The 22,592-nt window shown below is 48.9% G+C and overlaps 11 protein-coding genes across 11 annotated transcripts; 6 read left to right on the top strand and 5 right to left on the bottom strand.

Annotated features, from left to right (window-relative positions):
• Positions 1 to 910: 910 nt before the first annotated feature.
• M431DRAFT_85456 (hypothetical protein) lies at positions 911 to 1,562 on the bottom strand (the record flags this gene model as incomplete). Its single annotated transcript, XM_024923560.1, has 3 exons — positions 911 to 1,070; positions 1,135 to 1,282; positions 1,358 to 1,562. 3 exons carry the CDS (start codon positions 1,560 to 1,562, stop codon positions 911 to 913), a joined length of 513 nt encoding a protein of 170 aa, XP_024774381.1.
• A 1,124-nt stretch (positions 1,563 to 2,686) lies between these two features.
• On the bottom strand, positions 2,687 to 4,157 carry M431DRAFT_520003 (hypothetical protein). The gene is made up of 2 exons (XM_024920412.1): positions 3,168 to 4,157; positions 2,687 to 3,097 (listed from the first exon to the last, which is right to left on the bottom strand). Exons 1-2 carry the CDS (start codon positions 4,049 to 4,051, stop codon positions 2,743 to 2,745), a joined length of 1,239 nt encoding a protein of 412 aa, XP_024774380.1. The 5' UTR covers positions 4,052 to 4,157; the 3' UTR covers positions 2,687 to 2,742.
• A 336-nt stretch (positions 4,158 to 4,493) lies between these two features.
• On the top strand, positions 4,494 to 6,604 carry M431DRAFT_508116 (hypothetical protein). Its single transcript, XM_024919063.1, has one exon. The coding sequence runs from the start codon at positions 4,669 to 4,671 to the stop codon at positions 6,352 to 6,354; it is 1,686 nt and encodes a 561-aa protein (XP_024774379.1). The 5' UTR covers positions 4,494 to 4,668; the 3' UTR covers positions 6,355 to 6,604.
• A 126-nt stretch (positions 6,605 to 6,730) lies between these two features.
• M431DRAFT_481910 (hypothetical protein) lies at positions 6,731 to 8,126 on the bottom strand (the record flags this gene model as incomplete). Its single annotated transcript, XM_024915994.1, has 2 exons — positions 6,731 to 7,902; positions 7,973 to 8,126. The coding sequence occupies 2 exons, from the start codon at positions 8,124 to 8,126 to the stop codon at positions 6,731 to 6,733; spliced, it is 1,326 nt and encodes a 441-aa protein (XP_024774378.1).
• Positions 8,127 to 8,820: 694 nt separating this feature from the next.
• M431DRAFT_16635 (hypothetical protein) lies at positions 8,821 to 10,631 on the top strand. The gene is made up of 8 exons (XM_024913008.1): positions 8,821 to 9,242; positions 9,299 to 9,379; positions 9,449 to 9,529; positions 9,589 to 9,669; positions 9,747 to 9,827; positions 9,882 to 9,956; positions 10,031 to 10,175; positions 10,269 to 10,631. The coding sequence occupies exons 1-8, from the start codon at positions 9,102 to 9,104 to the stop codon at positions 10,466 to 10,468; spliced, it is 885 nt and encodes a 294-aa protein (XP_024774377.1). The 5' UTR covers positions 8,821 to 9,101; the 3' UTR covers positions 10,469 to 10,631.
• Positions 10,632 to 11,566: 935 nt separating this feature from the next.
• On the top strand, positions 11,567 to 12,207 carry M431DRAFT_85748 (hypothetical protein; the record flags this gene model as incomplete). Its single annotated transcript, XM_024923595.1, has 3 exons — positions 11,567 to 11,668; positions 11,737 to 11,890; positions 11,978 to 12,207. 3 exons carry the CDS (start codon positions 11,567 to 11,569, stop codon positions 12,205 to 12,207), a joined length of 486 nt encoding a protein of 161 aa, XP_024774376.1.
• Positions 12,208 to 12,735: 528 nt separating this feature from the next.
• M431DRAFT_5344 (hypothetical protein) lies at positions 12,736 to 14,028 on the top strand (the record flags this gene model as incomplete). Its single annotated transcript, XM_024920919.1, has 3 exons — positions 12,736 to 13,207; positions 13,290 to 13,494; positions 13,578 to 14,028. 3 exons carry the CDS (start codon positions 12,736 to 12,738, stop codon positions 14,026 to 14,028), a joined length of 1,128 nt encoding a protein of 375 aa, XP_024774375.1.
• A 275-nt stretch (positions 14,029 to 14,303) lies between these two features.
• Positions 14,304 to 15,759, top strand: M431DRAFT_5343 (hypothetical protein; the record flags this gene model as incomplete). The annotated part of the gene is made up of 3 exons (XM_024920914.1): positions 14,304 to 14,558; positions 14,630 to 15,166; positions 15,244 to 15,759. The coding sequence occupies 3 exons, from the start codon at positions 14,304 to 14,306 to the stop codon at positions 15,757 to 15,759; spliced, it is 1,308 nt and encodes a 435-aa protein (XP_024774374.1).
• A 475-nt stretch (positions 15,760 to 16,234) lies between these two features.
• M431DRAFT_508110 (hypothetical protein) lies at positions 16,235 to 16,989 on the bottom strand. Its single transcript, XM_024919062.1, has 2 exons — positions 16,747 to 16,989; positions 16,235 to 16,682 (listed from the first exon to the last, which is right to left on the bottom strand). The coding sequence occupies exons 1-2, from the start codon at positions 16,805 to 16,807 to the stop codon at positions 16,327 to 16,329; spliced, it is 417 nt and encodes a 138-aa protein (XP_024774373.1). The 5' UTR covers positions 16,808 to 16,989; the 3' UTR covers positions 16,235 to 16,326.
• A 2,312-nt stretch (positions 16,990 to 19,301) lies between these two features.
• On the bottom strand, positions 19,302 to 20,411 carry M431DRAFT_508108 (hypothetical protein). Its single transcript, XM_024919061.1, has one exon. The coding sequence runs from the start codon at positions 20,075 to 20,077 to the stop codon at positions 19,466 to 19,468; it is 612 nt and encodes a 203-aa protein (XP_024774372.1). The 5' UTR covers positions 20,078 to 20,411; the 3' UTR covers positions 19,302 to 19,465.
• Positions 20,412 to 21,359: 948 nt separating this feature from the next.
• On the top strand, positions 21,360 to 22,586 carry M431DRAFT_85165 (hypothetical protein; the record flags this gene model as incomplete). The annotated part of the gene is made up of 3 exons (XM_024923522.1): positions 21,360 to 21,783; positions 21,862 to 22,160; positions 22,230 to 22,586. The coding sequence occupies 3 exons, from the start codon at positions 21,360 to 21,362 to the stop codon at positions 22,584 to 22,586; spliced, it is 1,080 nt and encodes a 359-aa protein (XP_024774371.1).
• Between the last annotated feature and the right edge of the window lie 6 nt (positions 22,587 to 22,592).

Below are 22,592 nucleotides of genomic sequence, written 5' to 3'. Positions count from 1 at the left end.
GGCCATATTTTCATCATATCTCAATTGGATGCTCAGCACCCTCTCCACCCTCAGTGCGTGATACCAAATGGATGAAAATGACTGAAACTTAGGATACCCGCCGGGTATCGGCTATCTCGGCTATTGCTTTGATCAACTGATCGTGCACAACCGACCTGAGCTAGAAATAACTTTGATGACTTAAGCTCGTAGCTTACGTAGCGCCCTATATGAACATGTATTCTAGAATTGATACGGTAGGTGATATGAAAAATTGCTCGATGGAGTCAATAATCACTCATGCGTGTAATTAAGTAAATTAGCAAGCTTTCATGACGATGAGATGTGCGCTGCAAACACAGGAGTGACGAGTATATAAGACTGGGTTTGGAATTAGAAAGATTGCTATTAGATTGGACTAATTAGTTCAATTTCATACTATTTCGACTACCTCTTTATATCAGATCTCGTTTCTCAGTTGTGGTCACGTGTCGTCTTTATGCTTTTATGATGAGCAAGGGCAGCTGAACTTGTCTTTACCTGTTCGGTAACATAATGTAAAAGTTTAAGCTAACTAATCATTGTAATGTATATTCGCTACGATTCTCCGGTTGATTCGTTGCAATTCAAGGGTGAGTGAATGGTTCATTTGTATTGAGATATATAGAAGAGTAATTAAAATAGTTCCTTTTCAGTATGTCTTGCCTACTTATCGATCACAATTAGTCGTAAATCATGGTATCGTATCTGGATCATATGGACCATGTGAGATCCTCAATAGTATCACTGACTCGGCGTATGCGAACTTGTAAATTCATTTTACTCTTTTGTATGTCTATATGTCAGCCACGTGTGGGCATTAGGTATATACATCGCGGATACATCGCGGTCCATGAGAAACTTTATCACATCTTCTCGCCAATTTATATCGCTAGTTATCCAAGCCAGGGCAGTTCTCGGAGGTGGTGCTGGTAATCTTGTTGTACGGCGAAGGGTCCGTCCAGATCAAGTTAAACGAGTCATCAGGGTAGTCAGGACCCTTCTTGACACCCAGAGATTCGACAATGTTGGTAAGTTCGTTGTGTTCCCAGCTAGACATTCAGCATTAGTTACGTTCATGATCAATTCGGGTTACAATTTCTCCAGAGAGTTTACCAGATGAGGATGTTGCCGGAACCCTTGTAGTCATTGACAAGGTCAGCAACGCAGTCGGACTTGGTCTTGCCACAGCTTGTGTCAACTGTCAAATCGAGGTCATTGGCCAAAGGAGTGACAGTGTTGAGAGCTCGAATTCGGGCGCCATCTGCATTTGACCGGATTAGTTGATCGTTGTCCCAAAAGCAAGCCGCCTCATAATTGTCGGAGAAAAATCACACACCCTTGGGCTTCTCAGCGATAATGTACTGAATGTTGTACTGAGAACTGGCACCAAAAACATTTCTCAGGCACTGGGCGCGCTGCACTCCCTGTGCGCTCAAGTTGGGATCATCATCATCATCGGGCTTCTCGCCGTGGCGAATGAGGTAGACGGTCTGGGCAGAAGCCAGAGCGGCTCCAACGAGAAGGAGAAAAGCGGCCTTCATTTTTTAACAAATTTTCTTTCTGTTGTATGAGAGAACTGAGGAAATGATCTGTGTTGCACTCGGGACGGAGGCAGTATTTATGTTGCGAGCTCATGCTATGGCGAGTGTAACGCCAGACTCACTGGCCTCCTCTTAATCCCAGCTGAGATATCTTCCGTTCCTTCTTGTTTAAGATGTTTCGGCCGGCTACCGGAGCGGTCTTGTGCGCTATATCCTAATCGCGACCGATGCCCGTGGCGACGACAAGGAAATGGGGAGGGATCGACATGTAAGTTTCCGAGCACACACAATTGGTGCGAGGGTTCGGAAAACAGCAAGCGAAGTTTATGACAAGTCTCTTTCTTCATGTTGAGATTAATGGCAATTGTCGTTGTTTTTCTATAATTGTCCTCATCAAGGCCCTAATTGATGTTTCAAAAACATACTCAAGCAAACGGAAATACTTGTGATAAACCTCTATCGACTTTCTCACGACATTGCATCGTAGCAACATCACAGCGGTAAATGCGCCTCTCAACCCCACGGTACCACGGCTCGTCCCAATTTAGCCCCGAGCGGCTCCTCTTATGTCTTATGGCCGCAAATCATCCCGCGTAACACGGGGATCCTACGCTCTGTCTCATTGGAAGAAGCGCGCCAAGCAGCGACAGCAAACAGAGAATCTCGGTAGACGCTTTAGGAAAAGAAGACGGACATTGATTCAATTGCTGTCTTGCTAATCATCAATTAATCCAATGACGATCGATATGCATATTTTTGCGGTTTTTTTGTTTGTCTGTTACGAATTTCTATGAAACGCAATCCGGCTCTAGGCGGGGTGTGGGGGATACAGACTGGAAGCGGAAATGTTTGCACGAGTGCAACATCGCGATCAGAAATTTCCTTACACTTGTGCTACTTACAGCAGCGCAGGTTGTGCCATTTTTTTGCCTCTCGGTCTAGGAGCTTCCAGATTGAGAGTTCTATGCATTTCTATAGACAAATCGGACTCTTTTTACTTGGGTAGCATCCCATTCATCCAGATATGTTCACCTGCCCGAGCCAAGGTTGCACATGTGAGTAATAGTAACATGCAGGTTTGAGACAATGCTACTCCACGCAATATACGAGTATCAATATTGCAACCCTCATATGGTAAATGCACTCAATATATTCGGAAGATGGCTAATTTGTCTTCTGTCTATTCATATCTCTTGTCAAACTCAGCTCTCGCACTCGCAGCAATGTCATCGTCAAGCAGAACCCTAAGAGCTAGCATCGCCATGCCCTTGCCACTCTTCATTGCCACCTCGTGAGCTTCGTCTGTACCTGCAGCAGCGGCGAACTCGCGGCTATGGAGGGCAACGTTTGGCCCTGTTTTAATACCGAATCCACCGTGGATGCCAGGCACCACATGAGTCACGTTGCCCATATCAGTCGAAGCGTTGAAGCTCTCTGGTAAGCTTATCTCGACCCTTTCGCCGAGTTTGCTCATGTCTTCCGCATAAACCTTGCACAACGTGGGGTTGGAAATGACATGTTCATACGTCGCAGCTCTGTGTTCCAGTTCATTAGTAAAAATAGCAAATCGTGGGGTCTTTGAGATGAGCGATTAGTATTACTCACGGGATATAATTCACTTCGCAGCCTGTTGCCGCGCCAGCTGCCTCGATGCAAGCCTTCACTCGTCTCACCAGCTTTTCTCCACGTTGACTGGTAGGGCTTCGGACATACCAGTTCATCCGCGTGTAGTCGGGAATCACATTTGGAACCGTGCCGCCGACCTCAATCACACCATGCATCCTCTCATCAGGACGGATCTGCTGACGCAACATCGACACATTGTTATAGGCCGCTACAGCAGCATCTAGAGCGTTAACACCGTTCCAAGGCTCACCAGCTGCGTGAGCGGTCACTCCGCGAAACTCGACACGGAACTTGTGGCTGGCAATGAGATCAAATCCAGCAACCCCAGAGATGCCACTGATACCGTTGCTATCTATGAGATTGACAGATATAGGGTGAGCCATTATGGACGCGGCAATGTCTTCTGCAGGGCTGAAGGCGCCGGCTTCAATCAGCTTTGCCTTGCCACCGCCTCCCTCCTCAGCGGGTGTTCCCAGGATTCTCAACCGGCCAGGAACATTCAGCTTAGAGAGAGCATGGGCCGCACCGAGAAATGCAGCTATAGAGGATGTGGCGATCAGGTTGTGGCCACAGCCATGACCGATGTCCGGCAGAGCATCGTATTCGCAGCACACGACAACCTGACGACCTCCCGAGCCGATTGTGGCTTCAAAGCTTGTATCAAGGCCCCAAGTCTTGCGCTTTACATCGAACCCGAGTTTTTCCAGAAAAGAAGTAATTGTATCGTGTGCAGCGAATTCTTTGTAAGCAAGTTCCGGGTTGTCGTGAATTTTTTGGTTGACTGTGCGGAGTTGAGGGCTCAGCTCGTCAAGGTGGGAATTGACGAGCTGCCGTACTTGCTCAATATCAACCTTGGAAGCCATCCTTGATATTCTAGAGAGTGTGAAAAGTGCGCAGAAAGATTGATTAAATCAATGCAATACTGCTTTGCAAATGAAGATGTGAAGCAAAGGTTGAGCAGCTTTTAACGCATAGATATACCTGAGCTATGTCATCGATGGTTCGACACTTTTTGTCTCTAAAAGTGGGAGCGATCGATTGGCTAATCTGGTATCATGACCGTGATTGGATCTCTAACCATTCAATACCCATCGTTATTACCGACCATCGGCTTCCTGGCTAGCGCCGTGCGGAGTATCAGCTTCTAGCCTTGAATGTGATTCTCGTGTGGCGCCAACACGGCAGAGTCAAGGCGCATTATTGATCAAGACTGTTAGCGGCGGCTGAGGCTGCCGACGGTCGGCAACGCAGCCTCACTTTAGGTGCACGAGACTGCATCTTCACAGGCCTCCTTTTCATCATATAGGTTCTTAAGACAAAGAGCATCTCGTAGGCCCACAAAAAGGATCGCTGATGTCTTTCAGAAACAACTTCTCCTCTTTCATCAACGCACGCCCTTTAGTTCATACATACTAGACTTATCCCTGCGAACGCGAGTCAAAAGCGCCAGTCAGACAATACACTGAGTTGGGTGGTTGCCATGGATCATATCGACTCCACCATTGGCCCTCATCCAAAGAAAGGCCGCTCAAAAAATGGATGCTATACGTGCCGCATCAAGAAGGTGAAGTGTGATGAGGCGCGGCCGAGATGCAAGCGCTGTATACGTCTAAGACGGCTCTGTGATTATGGCGATTATGAGCCAAAGATCAAACACAACGACCTATTAGCTATATCTCGAGGATATATGCTAGCTGTGGAAAATTCGAAAGCATTACCAACTTGGGCACAACGCGCAGCACTGACCAGAGCTCTTGCTCTTCCAACTCAGCTTCCAGAGTTCCCCAGCAGTGCGAGTTCGCTAAATCTCACTTCGGCCGATCATGAGGCGATACGGTATTTCCGTACCACCTTTGCTAGGATTCACCACACCAAGAATCCGGATTACTCACTTTTTTCTATCATATTTACCCTGGCGCAAGATGAACCAATGGTTATGCATGCGTTATTAGCCATCGGTGGTCATGAAATTGAGTTCCGGCGAAACAGCACTTCAGACGGAGAAGCTGATTACAATTCTCAACTTGTACAACGGGATCAAAATAAGTGGACTCCCGTTCAACATTACTCGGCTGCTCTAGGCCTCTTAGCCGATGTCATCGGAACGGCAGACGATGGTCGGCAGTTGGAGTTGGACCCCATCTGTGCGGTGCTATACTTGATGCTTGTCTATGAGCAGAAATATGGAGACGGAACGTGTTCTGGATTATCGAATCACCTCGCTGGGGCAGCTTTGATTGTAAAGCATCGTTGCAGCAGCCTTTCAGATCAAATATCCACACGAGGTTGGCAAGGAACGCCAGTGTTGAGCAGAATGCAGCCTCGGGATGATTCCCAGCAACCTGGACTGTCACTCTTTGTAATCCGGCTGCTCGTCTGGATTTCTCTCTGTGATTCGACAGCCGCAACTTTTGGGCTCGGTGGTCAGTGCAATAGCGAATTGAAAAATATCATGGCGCCAGACGATTCATCATCGATTGCCGGATTTGACGCGCTTCATAGGTATTCAAACTCGCTATACCGCTCAATGTGGGGTGATGCCTATCCACAAGTTGAGTTGCTGGATGACGTGGAGAATCGAGACATATTCGCGTTTCTCTGTGCATCCATGCAGCTTCGTGGCATCGTGGCTCAACTGTCTAATCTTGATGTGAACGACCTCAGACAGCGTCTACCAGCGGTCGAGTCCGCTTTTCGACAAATTGATCTTCGATATGGGGAGCTACTTGAAGTGGCATCAGATATTTCCCTATCTACAGACAACTCACATCGCTTGGTAGCCAACATTCGTGCCTTTGTTCCTATATATCATGCTGTAAAACTCGAGCTCCTGCGGATTACTAGGAGAAATGGCTTGACCACCAAGATGAAAATCGTGCCTGAAGCTCATATAACCGCCATAATTGATTTGGCTGTTCAAGCTGATAAACACCAAGGGGTCGAAGGCACTATTAGGGTAGCATGGCCTCTTTTCGTTGTTGCTCTTGAGACAAGCAACGTGGTTCATCAGCGTTGGGTCCTTAGTCGGTTTAAGGCAATGAGCAGCTACAGTAAGAATCTAGAGCGTGCTCATCGCTTTCTTACAGAAGCCCTTAGACGACAATGTGAGAACATTGAAGTTTACAAAGACTTCAGGCTCGAAAATGGCGAAGTGTTTGTTATTTGAAGCCGGTTTAAGACAATGCGATAACCTCGGTTATTACGGGTGACCGGAGAAGGTGGGATCATGGTGGGCAATACACATATATATGTTCTTTAGCAGAGTGACGTATGATCAATATTATGATAGCAAGCGAACTGTTTTACATTCTTTATTGGATTGGGGGTATGGATTGCAGGCATATGCGTTGGCGCTTTACAACATGATTTTAAGTCGTAAGCATGATAGCATGAATTAGTGTATATGTATGCATGCGCCTTATTTATTTATCATCTTAACAATGTCATTTCACCTTCATAGGTATGTAATTACTATTAGTACCGGTGTAAATCGTTATCTTGCTTCTAGGTTATGTTATTCGCCGTTCCACACTATCCATCACTCATTCGCCAGTCTCGGTATCGCTTAAAGGCGGATTCCTATCAGTCCAAGGCTCAAACACTTGAGCGCCCTTCAACAGTCCTCCAACGGTTTCCCATATGACCAAGAATGCAAAAAGTGACATGACCACTGCCATAAAGTCTGTCGTAGATAGATCATCGTTCGTCGCAGGTAGAGAAAGAAGAATTATAGCAACGACTAAACGCATGCCTATACGAGGTGTTTTGGACATAATCAGGCAGTCTTCGTCGTGTGTGCGATAAAGCATGCCGTATATCCAAAGGCAGAACATGCCCACTCCTAGACCCCCTCCCAAGAGCCACCGCTGTCCTTCTTCGAACTCGTCTAGTCTTGTACTTATAGCGGCAATATGACCACCGATCAAGAAAGACGCAGAAAGCGGTAAGTGAAGAAGAAAGAACGCAAAAGCCGTCCAGGCAGATCGTCGAATTGGGTGCGTCGCCTCTAAACTTCCATCGCCGCTGACATAAATCCAGTTGAGACAAAAGGCGATAATGAGAGTAAAAGCAGCTTTGGCATAGCCTAATGTCAAGCCGACACCGGCTGGGTCTCCGACAATCACGCTGTAGACAAATTCACCCAGAATGATGATGAAGAATGCCGCCATACGGTCGATTTCGTGAGCAATGTCGACCGCTGTGCTGTATGTGAGCTTCAATTTGCGCTTCAGCCATGGACTCAATGTGAGCGACCAAGTGAATTCCTGGTAGAAAATTATGACTGCGACAACGGCGATTTTGGCTCCAATGCTAACATCTTCAAAAAAGAGCGGTATCGTAAGGAAGAGACCGATGAACATGAAGAAAGCCATGATGCGCGCCTGCGTCCGATGCTGATAGCTCGCAAAAGAGCAGATGAGAAAGGTGCACATGGTGGTAAACCGAGCGACGACGTATGCACCCGCCGTCGTTTGCATTGCGGATAAATCTTCATCGACCAGGCGAGCGTTGTTTGCGTAGAGCACCAAGAGAGCCATGACCCATAAGATGACGAGCCGCTGTAAGAGATCATCGGTGTAGTACGAGTTCATGATTTCGCGAAGGTCTACCCATATGTGCCATGCCGGCGCGAAGATGAGGATGTATTTGGCGAGGTGTTGTCCATTTGGATTCTCGGCGAGGTCATCGCTGAAGTTTGCGACAATGGCGACATCTAGATGGTGACAGTAAATAGACTGCGTTAATTAAAGATTCTCCGTTAGTTCATATCTCATTTGACGTACAAAGAAGGTCGAGGAAGAGCTCAAAGCGGCCGGCTTGTCTCTCCTCTTCGCTCTGCTTGACCAGTCGGCCGTTGTGGAACCATTGAAGCGCTTTGGGGCGCTTGATCATATATCGCTCCCCGATGGTGTTTTCCTGTAGCTCGTTGCAATTCATGGTGATGGTGGGCCGCCCAATGGCAAGCTACACGAAGCTCTTCACCACTTTTGCAACGGACCGCGCAAGAAACAAAATAAGATTAAAAGGCTGAGATCACCTCGAGTTCCATGTCGTTATCTAATATTCCGTTGCAGGCGTGCTAACTGCGAGCTAGTCAGAACTTAGCTCTCTTTCCGCAAGCATCAGCTCCTCTTTGTCGGCGATCTAGATAACATCTGGCTAGTTGGATACGGGCGATCATCTATTGGCTGCTTCATTAAGCATATGAGACAGTGGACGAATCAGAAGCTGGCTGCAAAAACATAAACCGTGAAGCTACATACCTTTGTAGATGTACGCAGCTGGCTGTGAGATACTAGCCGGGAGTAACAGACGATACAAACAAAGCAAGGAATGCCGCAGGAATTACTAAATCTACTATTTATGGGTAAAGAGTATGTTATAATAAAGGGACCTCAGTCAACTTGATAGAAAGCTATATATGTAGGTATAGTAGGTTACAAAAGGTAGAATGATGGAGAGCTAAAAAGACAGAGGTCAAGAGTCATCGCATTAAAGCTAGAGAGATTCCAAGAGCGGGTTTCCACGTCATCTTCAAGTTTCTTCCATCTTTCATGCAATTTACCTGGTATGCGCACAATGAACATACACCATTTCAATACCATTATTCTTGCTCTTTGCAGAGTTCTCACGTGCATAAGGTACAAACGCGTATCCAACCGCATGGTAGGCCTCCCGCATCAACACGTACTCTCAAACAACTGCTGTCACCTGTATGGCCGAAATTGCAACACCTGCAGGGAGGGAGGGGTAGAGGCAAACGAGAGCCAAAAATCGTGATGTTTATTTTTTTTTCCCTTTCCTTTACTTCACCTTGATGACCCTTGACTGACCTCACGGTGTGTTTGGCATATAGGTAACTACCACTCGTGCTCTACTTTGCTTCCTATTAGATAACAATCAAGAGGAAATATGGCTTTTTGGGACGAGATCGCCAGAGGTTTGGCCCATGCCCAACAGGAGGCTGCCCGACACATCACCCCGGAAAACATCAACCGCGGCCTCCAGATAGCTCGAGATGGCCTTGGCCATGCAGCAGAGCAAATCAACCAGGTACATCATTGAACTGTCTTCGCTCATTTCGCATCTAGAGAGCTAACAGTTCTCAGCATGTCAATCCAGAGAACATCAACCACGGATTGCAGATGGCCCGAGAGGGTATTAATGTTGCAGCTCAGCAGATCAATCAGGTTTGTCTTCGAAATCCCCTACCTCGCCTGAGAGGTTGTTTTTATACCTTTGTGGCTAAATGTGCTCAGCATGTTAATCCGGAAAACATCAACCACGGATTCCAGATAGCTCGAGATGGCATCAACGTTGCAGCGCAGCATATCCACCAGGTATGTTTTCAAGACCGGCTCTCTCGCCCGACTGTGTTCTTATGGCTAAGCATACGCAGCACGTCAACCCTGAAAACATCAACCACGGTCTCCAGATGGCTCGGGACGGTGTTGGAATGGCAGCCCAGCAAATTGGCCAGGTATTTCTCCAGGGCCCTGTCTCACAGACTGTCATATTACGTTTCCAACGTTCGGGCGACTTATGGTATTTGCTTAGCACGTCAATCAGGAAAACATCCACCATGGTGTCCAGATAGTTCGAGATGGCGTCGGTGCTGCTGTGCAGCATATCGGCCAGGTATAATACTCAGACCCTTCGTGTTTTTACGTGTAAACAACTAACCGAAGATAGCATGCCACTAAAGAAAACATCGATCGAGCTCGCGGAGGAATGCTGAAGGCGGCATCAGGACCAGCCGCTCAACATGTAAATACTCCGTTTGCCATTTGCGACTTTGACGTGGATACATACTCACTTGTTGGTTGCTAACACTCGTAAAGGTTGCCGGTATCGTGAAGCAACATCCCGTGCCAGTCGCAGTTGCCAGCACTGGACTCTTGATTGCTGCCGTTCCTGCTATTATCACGGCCCCAATCATGGGCATCGCTGGACTGATGGGCTTTACCTCTGGAGGTATCGCCGCAGGTACGATAATCCTCCCGTTTCCCTTTGAATGGGCCTCTTTCTTCCATAGTGATTATTATTGCGCATCTACTAACTATTCATAAAATGCTATAGCTTCGATTGCATCAGGCGCACAAGCGGGTATGGGAAGTGTTGCTGCTGGAAGCTCCTTTGCAGTGATGCAGAGTGCAGCAGCTGGAGGATATGGCCTCGGGATCTTGACAGGCATTGTTCAAGCCGTAGGTGGAGTTACAGCAGCCGTGGGAGGTATTGGAGGCGGGATTCTGGCTTGGCTAGGAGCTTCAGCCACTTGATTGCTTGAACTGTATCTTGGCTGTTATTTGGCTTGGTATACAGATTCATCATAAATGATTGGGTCTCTATTGGGCGCTTACGCCGTTTCGTTGGCGTTTGAGATAGAAATACACAATTCTTATGACGTGTAATGCAAAATTCATAAGCCTTACGTACTCTTCCTCTCCGTAAATCTATCTGAGCAGTAAGAAATGTAGGGAAGGGAAAGTTCCAGTCTTCAAGTTTGTGATCGCTTCAATCCTGGGTTAGATCGTCATACTGACAGATTGGGCTCCGTCTCAGGGCCTCATGTGTGGTAGGCCTCCCAGGCCACCATTGGCGGCCCAATTTCAGACAGTGCATGACAATTGAATGCAGCTCCTTGCCCACTAGAAAGTTGCCTGATAAAATACATGTGACCTGAAGTGAACTTGAAATGAAATCGAGGGGAGGAATTTTATTCCTAGCCGTACCTTTTTTCCCCCTCTGACAGACACCTTTACCGGTACACACCAAATATCTAGGTACTGTACATCTACCTGTCGCTTCCTCCATCCTAGCATCTCCATCTCGCAGATATTGGCATCGTATCGTAACAGTGAGTTGCGGCGATCAAATTCACAGGATTCTTACTGCTCTTACAACAAAACGTAAGAGCATAAGAAATGTCTCTTCTTGCTCAGATTCGAGGAGGTTTGGCAAACGCGCAGCTCGAGCTGTCCAAGCATGCCAGCACAGGAGGGATCCATCACGCTATCGGACATGTTCAGAATGGCATCCATGTGAGTAACGCAGCATCGTAGCCAAGTTACATGTGCCTACATGTCAATCATGTATCACTGATTCCAACCTGGCCGAGCGTGCAAACTGACGAAATCAACCAGTCCATCGCAGCACGCATTAGTGATCAAGCTGCGGTAGAGAAGCAAGGAAACTTGGTCAATGTGGCCCCAAATCCATCCGAAACAGCTCGAGATGGCTGCCCCCACGTCGAAATCAGAATGACCGACGGCAAAGACGCACCAATCAAAGCAACAAGTCAATCGAGGGCTGAAGATGCTGTCACGAACGATGAGATAGTCGGCGAGTGTTCGAGCATAGACACTGCGATACGTGATATGTCTGAGGCCGCTGGGGGGGAGAAAGCCACATGCTCGAATGAGAACGGCGAACAGGGCTCGACGAACTTCATGGGCAACGCCCAAGCTGCGGCTCAGCGGGTGAGTACAACATCTATTGCCCGTGGAAATTTACATAGAGGACCGAGCTAACATGAACAATCACACAGCTCGGCAAGGCAGCTAGGGAGAATCCCCTCCTCGCTGTAGCCACAGTAGCTACCGGAACCGGGCTTCTTGTTGTTGCTGCTCCCGCAGTTCTCACAGCCCCGATCATGAGCTTTGCTGGAGCAGCAGGCTTTACGCCGGCAGGAATAGCCGCTTGTGAGTGAATCTCCAGCCCCATCTACATCAGTTGCTCTAAAGGTATAATATCCATATGTTCATTTACTGACTATTGTTCCGCTACAGCTTCTGCTGCATCGGCCATCCATGCAAGCATTGGCAACGTTGTCGCCGGGAGTGTTTTCGCAACATTCCAGAGTGCTGCCGCTGGAGGATACGGAGTTGGTGTGCTGGCTGGCGCAGCTCAGACCGCTGGAGGCGCTGTAGCTGGTGCTGGCGGTGTTGGGGTCCTGACTTACTTCAAGGGCAAGGACAAGTCACAGCCAGATTCGACGGATGAGAAAAAAGATCAGTAGCCGTCAAACGCATCGTTTGTTGGACCATGGACGGTCCATGCTATTTCTATCTGTTAAACCAAGAGCCAGTCCACGGCCCGTGCCGGGGGGCAAAATAACATTAACGTTGAAGATTGCATTTAGCAGCGTAGCAGTTTGAGCCTTATCAACGGATCGTCTCCCCTAGCACGATGGAAGCTTCCATGCGCAAGCTGCAGTACACGGGGCTATTAAAACCGGGAGCGCTGGCACCGTCGCTTTTCGGCAATTAAAAGTGACGATGCGCCACTGCTTGATTGGGCTCTTGACGACCCGCATCTTCATCCCCTGTCAACGTCAATTTAACATGCCAATACGGCGACGAGCGCATGCGCAGATGACTGACTAAGGTCAGATATTTTCTTCCTCTTTGGGCGCAATCCCGTGTCGCGATTCTGACAAGTTACCAGCGGCCCGTTGGCGAGCAAATAGTGAGCAGTTTCGCTGCGTCACCGCCTGCGCATCGCATCCGCCCGCCCTGGACAAGAAACAAGCGAGTGCGACAATACAATGGACAAGGACAAGCCGGGGGACACCTCGGGCAAGCATGGTCACGACGAAACATCGCCTGTAGCAACACCGACCAAGAAGCCTCGCACCGCCAGTCCAGCTGAGGCGGCCGCAGGGTCAACGAGGCTTGAGCCGCTCCAGGCGCCACTCGTCACAGACCCGACGTCGGATGCGGGCATCGAAGCAGACGACACGGCCAGCGATGGCGGCTACGAGTCCGATTTGGCGTCGCGAGCGTCTACCTCGGTGTGCAGCGCCGTGCGCGACTACGAATTCGAGAACAACAGGCGCTACCATCGCTTTCAAGAGGGCAGGTATCAGTTCCCCAACGACGAGCCGGAGCAGGAGAGGGAGGATATGAAGCATGCTATGGTGTTGCATCTGTGTCAAGGCAAACTCCACTTTGCGCCGTTGGAGAACCCACAGAATGTTTTGGACATAGGGACAGGGACGGGCATCTGGGCTATCGACAGTAAGAAGCTCTCTATTCTCTCACTTGTCTCGTAATGCGCCGACAGTACAGGGGAATAACTAACAACGCAATTCTACTACAGTGGGAGACGAATATCCAGGAGCCGAGATCACGGGCATCGACCTGAGTCCAATCCAGCCGCAGTGGGTACCGCCAAACGTCCGGTTCATAGTTGACGATGCCGAAGCAGAGTGGGTAATTCCGGAAGCCTCTCTGGACTACATCCATATACGGCATATGACCTCTTCAATACGCGATTGGCCTCTGTTGTTATCGCGCGCATACAAGTAAGTTGGCTTCAGTACCTTAATCAAAGCGATGCTAAAGGAAACCTTCAATGTTTGCTGACAACCATTTCGTTTCACTGCAGAGCCCTAAAACCTGGTGGATGGATCGAACTGCAAGAGCTTCAATTCCAAGTCAAGTGCGACGATGGAACGGTGCGCGAAGGCAACAAAGTCCAAGACTTCTTCGAGACGATGAAGCGCGCACTAGAGAATTTCAACGTCGACTTGCTAGCGATGCGGCACAACAAAAAGAACGTCACCGACGGAGGCTTTGTCGATGTCGACGAAATACCCTTCAAAATACCCATTGGCACATGGCCCAAAGACATCAATATGAAAAAGTGCGGGCTCTACAACAGGAGCATGATTCACGATGCGCTCTACGGTGTTGCCGTGAGGCCTTTTACGCGAGGCCTCGGATGGACAATAGAAGAATTGGAACTGTATTTAATAGACGTGCGAAGAGAGCTAACAGACAACAGTCAGCACGGCTACACACCATTTAATGTGGTGATAGGCCGAAAACCTGGATAAAAATATCAAACATTTTGATGATATTCATCGAAACAAAAACACACATACCTACGCTTACCTCACGTAGAGCTAGTAATGGCCGGCGCTTCCTAGTGCCACCAGAGGTTCCCCGCGTCCGCGGAGCTGGAAAGCGACGGCGAAAGACCAGATCTATCCACCATTGGCTTCAGAATAAAAGGAGGGGTGGAGACATGATGAGAGCAATGGAGTGGAATAATCCCTCGACTTAGCTCTCACCCTATTAGCCCGTCACCCATTGACGCAGAATACCGACAATGGCATCACGTTCCGTCCAGCGGATGACGACTCTGTCTGAGGAGATCTCGGCCAAGACTAAGATTATCACCGACCACCTCACTGCCAAAGGTCTAGATGCGGCATCATTCGATGTCAATGGGCTTGTGGAGTTTCCCATCTCTCAAGACGATGAAGAGCCATACAAGGCTCGATTAGATCTTATAGCTCTAACCAAAGAGCTGCATGACATTGCTCTCGGCCCAAAGGAAGGGTTGAGGTATTTGGCTTGGGATGTGAGCATCATGTCGACAATCAGCTACTTGAGCCAAAGGAATTGAGTTAACATTTCTTCTCACTTATTCAGTGTGTCAACACTCTTTCTCTTCAATCAATATGGGAATTCAAAATTGCCGATGCTGTGCCCCTCGATGACACCATCTCGTATGAAGATCTCACAGCAAAAGTCAGAGAGATGAACAATGGACTCAACATCTCCCTGCTCGATCTACGCCGTCTCATCCGCCACGCAATGACAAATAACATCTTCACAGAGCCTAAAAAGGGATTTGTGGCTCACTCGCGTACTTCGCAGCTTATCCGAGAAGACGCTCCTCTGCGCAACTGGGTTGGCTTCATGTGTAATGACCTGTGGCTACCAGTTGCCAATGTCATCCCGGCGATGAAGAAGTGGCCTGCGAGCGAAGAGTCCACAGAGACTGGTGTCAATCTTGCGTATAAGCAGGATCTTCCTTGGTTCGACTTTATTCAACAGGATGCAGTGTTTTCCAGGAGATATAATCTGGCTATGCAAGCCCACGGCAGTGGAGAGGGCTATTCCATGCAATCAGTAATCGAAGGGTATCCATGGGGTAAGCTACCTCAAAAGGCCACAGTAGTCGATGTAAGTCATCACCGTTCTACTCCTTTCAAGGACATGTAAAGCCTCACAAGACGGATACTAACAGATGTATGTGCTAGATGGGTGGCAACCAGGGCTACATCTCCTTTGCCATTGCAGAATCCTTCCCGAATCTCACCTTCATTGTCCAAGATACCCCAGGCATGCGCACCCCAGAAACCATTGGCAAAGTCCCCGAACATCTCCAATCCAGAGTCGATCTCACCACCCACGATTTCTTCACGCCGCAGCCCGTTGTCGCCGACGCTTACTTCTTCCGTATGATCTTTCACGGCTTTTCAGATAAATACTGTCTACAAATCCTTCGGGCATTGATCCCTTCATTGAGGAAAGGAGCAAAGGTCATCATCAACGACGGTGCTTTACCGGAACCTGGTACGGCAGGGTACATCGAGGAGAAGACCATGAGGACGCTGGACCTGTTCATGCAAGTCACTGTGAATGCCAGGGAAAGAGAGCCGGATGATTGGAGGCAATTGTTTGCGAGGGCAGATGATCGGTTTAAGTTTAACGACATTTGGAGACCGGAGAAGTCGAGGATGTGGTTCATCGAGGCAGAATGGACTGGGGAGTGATGGAGACTGGAAACTGAGATGCGAGGTAAGCTGATGCGACAAATGGCATTAACTGACGTCAACGTGTTGCCGATCTGAAGCTGATGATGAGAAACAAGTTTAAGAGGTGACAACGGCCGCAATACAACTGTAACATCGGTTAGGCCAATCGAACTCTGCATATGTTTATGTACTCCGTGGCCAAGGATGAGTGACTGCTTACTGGTTAACAAGTCGCAGCTAATGCATCCCCATGCTGCCACGTCGATCAGCTTACAAGACCCCGTCGACTCCCGCCTTTGGCAAGCTGTTTCTCTTATATCAGATTCACGCTGGGCACAATTTGTTTAGAATGCTAATGATACCCGGTGAGGGTGCTGTGTATTTAATAATATGCCGTTTAGGTCGTCTGTGCTTCGCGCTCATTACACATCCAATGCGTCTCGTCCCGTACTCCCATGATAAGAAAAAGAAAATACCCAAAGCCCAATGCAAATCCCGCCATATACCACAATGCAATGCAATAACCAAAAAAAGGTTTAACCCGATTTTTCTTCGTCGAAAAAAAAAAAAAAAAGAGAGGCAGATTTAAAGACCGCAGTTCTTGACAGCGACCTGGCTAGCAGTAGCAGTAACACGGCCCAATGCAACGGCCTGGCCACCGGTCAGAGCATTCATGGCGTCGAGCGCAATGTTGAAGCCAGCAGCGGCGTGGTCAACGGCCAGGACGTAGATGGTGTGGCCGCTGTACGACAGCTTCCAGCAGGTTCCGCAGCTAGCAGAGTTCCAGCCGGCGACGGCCTGGACACCTCCGATGTATGGGAAGCGAGGGATCTGGCCCTGGGTCGACCAGTGGTATCTGGTCTCGAGGCCGTTGGGGCCGTCGGAGCAGGAGACGACGTTGAGAGAGCGGGAGCCGTCGTCGTAGCCGGTATCATACGAGACTGCAGGAGATGATTGTTAGTAAAGACAGAGTGTAGTGAGGAATGCGAAGGAGGAAGGTCTTACCGGTATCCGCAGAAACGGCAGCAGTGAAGAGGGCGAGCTTGAAGAGGCTGGACAATTGCATCTTGACTGGTGTAGAGTGAATTGATATCAACGAAAGTCGAGGTGAGTGTGAATAGTAATATTGATCGCGAGGATGAGCAAGTCTATTGATGCTGAGATGAAGGCAGAAGAGTGAAGCTGGTTGTTCTGAGCAGATGCCATCTAAGACGAGGACAAGCCCGGCCTTTATACACGAAGCGCAACGCAGCCTGCCCATCATCACCGCTTCAAGCTTTCCCCATCGAGACTCGAGTTTGCCTCCTCCCTTCCCGATGCATCGTAGTATCCAGCCATCGCCAAGTCCTTCCGCCTCCTCCTTCTCGTATGGCTACCTACATACATACATGTACATACATCCACATGAGAAGCTACAGCAAAGCCGCCAGCAGGGACCAGCAAAGAAACTGACTCGTCAACTGCAAAAACACTCAGGTAAGTTGTCCGGCTCTGCTGTTCGTGTCCGATCATCTGATGCCGATTCGGTCCACAAATAGTAGCAACACCACATCATCCTTGTATCTCCACTGCCGCCTCCCCATAAAATACCAGATCCTAGCAATAAGAAATAATAACCCGGACTCGCTGCTTGTTTGTCTGCCGAGCTGATGCTAGGGCTAGTACCAACAGCAGAGCCAGCGGGCGACAAAGAACAAGATCCGCTGCGTTGGTACGTGGTACGTGCGGCGCGGGCCACTCTGTTGCGGTGATACAAGTACGAGTAACCGGCCTTTTTCGAGTCTATGTCCGGCGCAAGCGGACTCGATGCTGTGCAAGCCGAGGAGGAATCCATAAGCAGCCAAAGTTCGCGTACGAGAGTATACTAGACTCGATACTTGCTGGGAGTGGAATCATGATATCGTCAATTAAGCTCGTATTCTTGGCTTTGGGTTAGAAGATGGCTGCCCACAGCGTTTCATTCGCGGCTGCTCTCGTCTTAGTCCAACAATCTAACAATCTAATTATACTCCAATTGTCCACTCGTTTACATACGAAAGACAACCTCGATCCATTCAATTCCACCCCCTCTAGATCTCTCAACAATGTCCGCTTCCAAGGCCAAATCATCACATCTTTCTGCACGACCCTCTCTCCGGGCCATCGGGCGATTTGATTCCCTCAACCTTCTCACCTTCCCACCCCCTAGTCGTCCAACCAGCTTCCCCAGACGCGGGACCCTTGGAGAAGCATCGCCACAGCCGCGATTAGTGCGAAGCAGTGCCGATCCGGCTCGTATTGATGACGCAGTGTGCCGGCCAGGTGATGCGGGTTGTACGAGAAATGGGCAGGCTGGCGGTATGGCTGCGTGTTAGTTGAAGCCCAACGGTGGGCTGGCGGGCATTTGTCTGTTTGCCTTTTTTCTTTCTTTCTGCTCTCCATCTCAACGGATGGCTTGTTTGATTCGTTCTGGAGCTCTCTATAGAACCCCTTCACATGTACGCACCCGCGACCTTTTCGCCGGGTGACGGCGTGTACCAGCATATACGAACGACAAAAAGATGCATAAAAACAAACAAAGGAGGGACGAAAATGCGGGTAGGCGACGTCCACTCTTCCCAGCCTCTAGCTCAGGTAGCTTAGTAGGCTTGCTTTCGAAGGTCTGCAGCGGAGTAACGTCAAATGCCCGGCAATGCCCATAATTCTTGTTCGAATAAGGCAAAGCTGTGTGCAACCGCCGCTGCGGCCGACGATTTCGACCCGAGGGACCCGGCAAAGCTTGACCGGGGGTGTCGTTTTACAGCACGCCTGTTGGATTTTTTAGGAGGCGAAGAGGAGGAGCTGAGTTAATACGGGAGGGATCGTACACCAAGGGACGTTTTGTAGTTGAAGCTTGGCAGATGTCAACTGCGAAGGAATCGTATCCACACGTAAGGCGTTGACAGTTGAGATGGCCTTTTCATAAACCTACCGGTGCTGATTCTTAGTCGCAGCTCTGCCTGATGCATCGGGTTTTAATTCCCGAGCCAGCCTGATCGGTCCACAATAACTGATCTACGCGTTTGTTGTACGATTACTGTATCTTGCGGTGGTAGGACAGCCTTCATGCATGCATGTGCGAAAAGAGTACGAGTACTACCGGCGTTGTAAGAGTGGTGACGAGAATAACGTGTAGCGCCGGTAACACGATAATCCCTTTGGAATCATAATGACAAGGGCTGAGAAATTCTTATTCTCGTCGCATGGGGACTTCTTAATTCTTCTCTTTTCGCGATATCGGATGGACTACTAGCACTCTTATGCTGCAATGCATCTGTAGGTGGCCGGCGGTGATGCCCCTTTTGAACCATTAGAACCCGATAACCCGAACGGTGAATCGCCGACGCCCCAGCATTGACAGTTAGTGAATCCTTTGATAGAGCACAGAGTACAGAGTAGGTACATAGTATATAATCTTCGGTCTATTTTTGTGGTGGGGACGACTGCATTGTAATCATAAGAATAGAGATCCAGCAACAGTAAACAGCTCTAGAGCTAATTCAACTCACTCACATAGCTGCCCATTCAAGCGCTTGTACAGCAGAGTAGGACCAAGTACATGTATGTAGATAGACAACGCAAGAAGCCATCAATATGCTCAAATTAAAGTTTGGTATAATGCCATATACTGATTCCTTGGATCCATTTCCAACATACGCGCCATTCCATCAATTAACACTCTGACACCTAATCTAGGTCCTCACACTCAGAACTCCTCACCATCTCCCCAAAACGGAAAGTCTTGTCCCTCCAGCTTCTTCATACCCGGCAATACAAAAACGACGCACTTGTTGCCGCTCATCATGACATGCCCGCCATCCACCATGTTTAACTTTTCAGCAATCTTTTTCGACGCGATATTCGAATCATCCGTTACAAGGCATATTTCCTTGATGCCAAACTCTTCCGTAATATATCGAAGGACCCTTGTTGCACCCTCAGTGGCATAACCGCTTTTTCGGTGTTCTGGTAAAACCATGTACCCTATGTCAATAGGAACGATTGGAGTGCGGCGACAGAGATTAATGACACCGATGCGCGGTCCTGTGGCATCTCCCAGGCGCGCGAGATAGATGGCAGCATCTTTCGAGAGGCGACCATGGGCGTCGGATGGTTTCAACATTAGGGAGTAGCTGAGACGGCGTATGTCTTTGCCGGTCCAGTTACCGTCTGTAGGACCTCCTCCAGGCATCTGCATGTTGAACATCATGACCACGAATTCAAGGTCGTCCTCATCATTCATGTTAAAGAGTGTAAGAGCAAGGCGCTCAGTGTGAAGAACGGGAGCGAAAACATCTTCGGGCTGTAGGCTCCCCATGATGAATGATGATGGTTTGTTGAGTTGCCCTGCTGGTAACGAGAAAGTATCTATATGGAGTTGACCCCTTTTGTTCGCAGAGAAGGAATGAATAAAATGAACGACGATAGGAACTGGAGGGGATATTCTTCAGGAGTATTTAATAGTTCTCCTACTGTTGAACAACATATGGCTTTTTACCCGGCTAGGGGTTCCGTCCTAGGGCTGACTCTGAGACTTCAAAGGTTCCAACGTTATAAGCACTATGCCAGACTAAACATCCGTGATTATGTTCTAGACCAATTTGCATGGTGGACGGGAATAAAATATAAGAGACAGAAGGATCTGGTCTTTGGAAACACCGAGCACTATCACGTTGGCGCCCAATCAGGACAAACTTTTAGGAAGCGGAGGATTAGCACTGCCTTAATATATCTCCGCACGTATACATAACACGCCCACTTCTTGGCCCTACCTTTTCCCATTTTTGAAGATTACGGTGGAACAGCTCATACCTATGCATATGTTAGCATCTTGGCACGGCTCATCCTTTATTATCTATAGATATAAGTGAGACTACATTGGATTTGCTCGCATGTTATTATATCCATAGACCATAGCTTCAATTCTCGTCGCCTGCTCAAGCTTTAGCTTAGAAGTCGGCACTTATACCCCACCAAATATGTGTAACTTCATGACATAAGTTGCGTAAACTATGGACAAAGCAGATGCTATTTTACCAAATTAAATACAGACAATAGATCAATCGCGCGGAATAGCAGAGGAAAGCTGCATACTAGCTGATGGCGGATAGCAGCTGTAGCTAGACCTCTTATGGTTCGGCATTGGATCTCCCGTGGATGCAACCGGTTGACTTACCATTGCAATTAATAAAAACTTTCATCAATTGAACGAAGCAAAATGTTAATCCCCCAATCACAAAATCGCATGATCCTTCTTCTGCAATCGTCTGTAAGGGAACCTGGAAGCTTTAAACATGAACATGCGATGGAGGGGTCTCGAGGGTCTGATAAGCCCCGCTATCGATAGATGAGCTCCGGTTATCGGTCCTGCCAAACCGCAACGCCATGGCTTGGCTTGGGCCAGCCGGGCAGACATTTTCCTTTCCCAAACCTTCAACAAGCCAACAGAAACTGGCCAGCTCGCCAATTCAACATCTGTTTGGCCGGAACTCGCAGACAAAAGACCTTTCCGTCCTTGCTCTCCCTTTCAGGAATTGCGCCTGCTGAAACGAATCAAGACGAGCGAATACGGATAAGCCCGACAGCCGTCTCTGCCCGCCATGGAGTCATTCGTGATCAAGACTCCGTGCTCCAGCGCCAACATTGGCCCTGGGTTCGACGTCATCGGCCTCGCATTGTCCATGTATCTCGAGCTGCACGTCACCATCGATCGCTCAAAGACAAAGTCGGAGCATCCCCTCAACTGCAGGGTGACGTACGAAGGCCAGGGTGAAGAGTCTGGCGATATTAGCCTGGATCCGCAGAGCAACCTCATCACCAGGGTTGCGCTCTATGTCCTGCGATGTCACGATCAGCGCAGCTTCCCGATCGAGACCCATGTCCACATCAAGAACCCTATTCCGCTGGGCAGGGGACTGGGAAGTTCCGGAGCGGCTGTTGTTGCTGGCGTGATGCTGGGCAAGGAAGTTGGTGGTCTGCATGACTTGGATCAGGACAGGCTGTTTGACTATTGCTTGATGATTGGTACGTCTAGTAATATTTCTTACGCTATACATTGATACAAACCATGGAACTCTTGCTAACACAATCCTTGCCGTGCAGAGAGACATCCTGACAATGTCGGTGCCGCCCTCTTCGGAGGATTCGTCGGTACCTATTTGATGCCATTGAAGCCCGAGGATGCCTCAAGAGTTGAGATCCCGTTGAGTGAAGTGTTGCCTGCACCAGCAGGAGGAGTCGACACCGGCAAGCGACCCCCGGAGCCCCCACACGGAATTGGTCACCACATCAAGTTCCCGTGGAACAAGGAGATCAAGGCCGTCGCCATCATCCCAGACTTCATTGTCCCCACGCACGACGCCCGAGCTGTCCTACCGCCAAACTACCAGCGTTCCGATGTGGTAAGTATCCGACACACTCGCAGCACCTAAGAAAGTGCTCTTCTGGAGCTAACCATGTGGGTTCTTTAGGTATTCAACCTGCAGCGGATAGCCCTGCTTCCTGTTGCTCTCGGCCAATCGCCACCGGACCCAGAGCTCATTAACCTTGCCATGCAAGACAAAGTTCACCAGCCCTACCGCCAAACGCTCATCCCCGGCCTGTGCGAGATTGTTGAATCCATGTCTCCAAAGACCCATCCGGGATTCCTCGGCGTGTGCCTCTCTGGTGCCGGCCCCACCATCTTGGCCCTTGCCATTTCCAACTTTGAGGACATTGCCAACCAGATCATTGCTACTCTGAGAAAGCACAACGAAAACAAGAATCTGGCCTGCCAGTGGCTAGTCTTGGAACCTGCAGATGGAACCCACGTTGTTCGATCAAGCTGAATTGGA

This window comes from Trichoderma harzianum (assembly GCF_003025095.1).
Source record: "Trichoderma harzianum CBS 226.95 unplaced genomic scaffold M431scaffold_6, whole genome shotgun sequence".
In the NCBI taxonomy this organism is placed as follows: domain Eukaryota; kingdom Fungi; phylum Ascomycota; class Sordariomycetes; order Hypocreales; family Hypocreaceae; genus Trichoderma; species Trichoderma harzianum.
The sequence above is the reverse complement of the archived record's forward strand: the minus strand, read 5'-3'. Positions and strand labels throughout refer to the sequence as shown.

Bases quoted from the DNA above. Each gene is read 5' to 3' on its own strand.
- M431DRAFT_520003 (XM_024920412.1), bottom strand. From the start codon at position 4,051: ATGGCTTCCAAGGTTGATATTGAGCAAGTACGGCAGCTCGTCAATTCC. The intron at 3,098-3,167 runs GTGAGTAATACT...ACTGGAACACAG, and splicing joins TGCGAAGTGAATTATATCCC to AGCTGCGACGTATGAACATG.
- M431DRAFT_508116 (XM_024919063.1), top strand. From the start codon at position 4,669: ATGGATCATATCGACTCCACCATTGGCCCTCATCCAAAGAAAGGCCGC.
- M431DRAFT_508108 (XM_024919061.1), bottom strand. From the start codon at position 20,077: ATGGGGAGCCTACAGCCCGAAGATGTTTTCGCTCCCGTTCTTCACACT.
- M431DRAFT_508110 (XM_024919062.1), bottom strand. From the start codon at position 16,807: ATGCAATTGTCCAGCCTCTTCAAGCTCGCCCTCTTCACTGCTGCCGTT. The intron at 16,683-16,746 runs GTAAGACCTTCC...CATCTCCTGCAG, and splicing joins TGCCGTTTCTGCGGATACCG to TCTCGTATGATACCGGCTAC.
- M431DRAFT_16635 (XM_024913008.1), top strand. From the start codon at position 9,102: ATGGCTTTTTGGGACGAGATCGCCAGAGGTTTGGCCCATGCCCAACAG. The intron at 9,670-9,746 runs GTATTTCTCCAG...GTATTTGCTTAG, and splicing joins CAGCCCAGCAAATTGGCCAG to CACGTCAATCAGGAAAACAT. The intron at 9,828-9,881 runs GTATAATACTCA...AACCGAAGATAG, and splicing joins CTGTGCAGCATATCGGCCAG to CATGCCACTAAAGAAAACAT.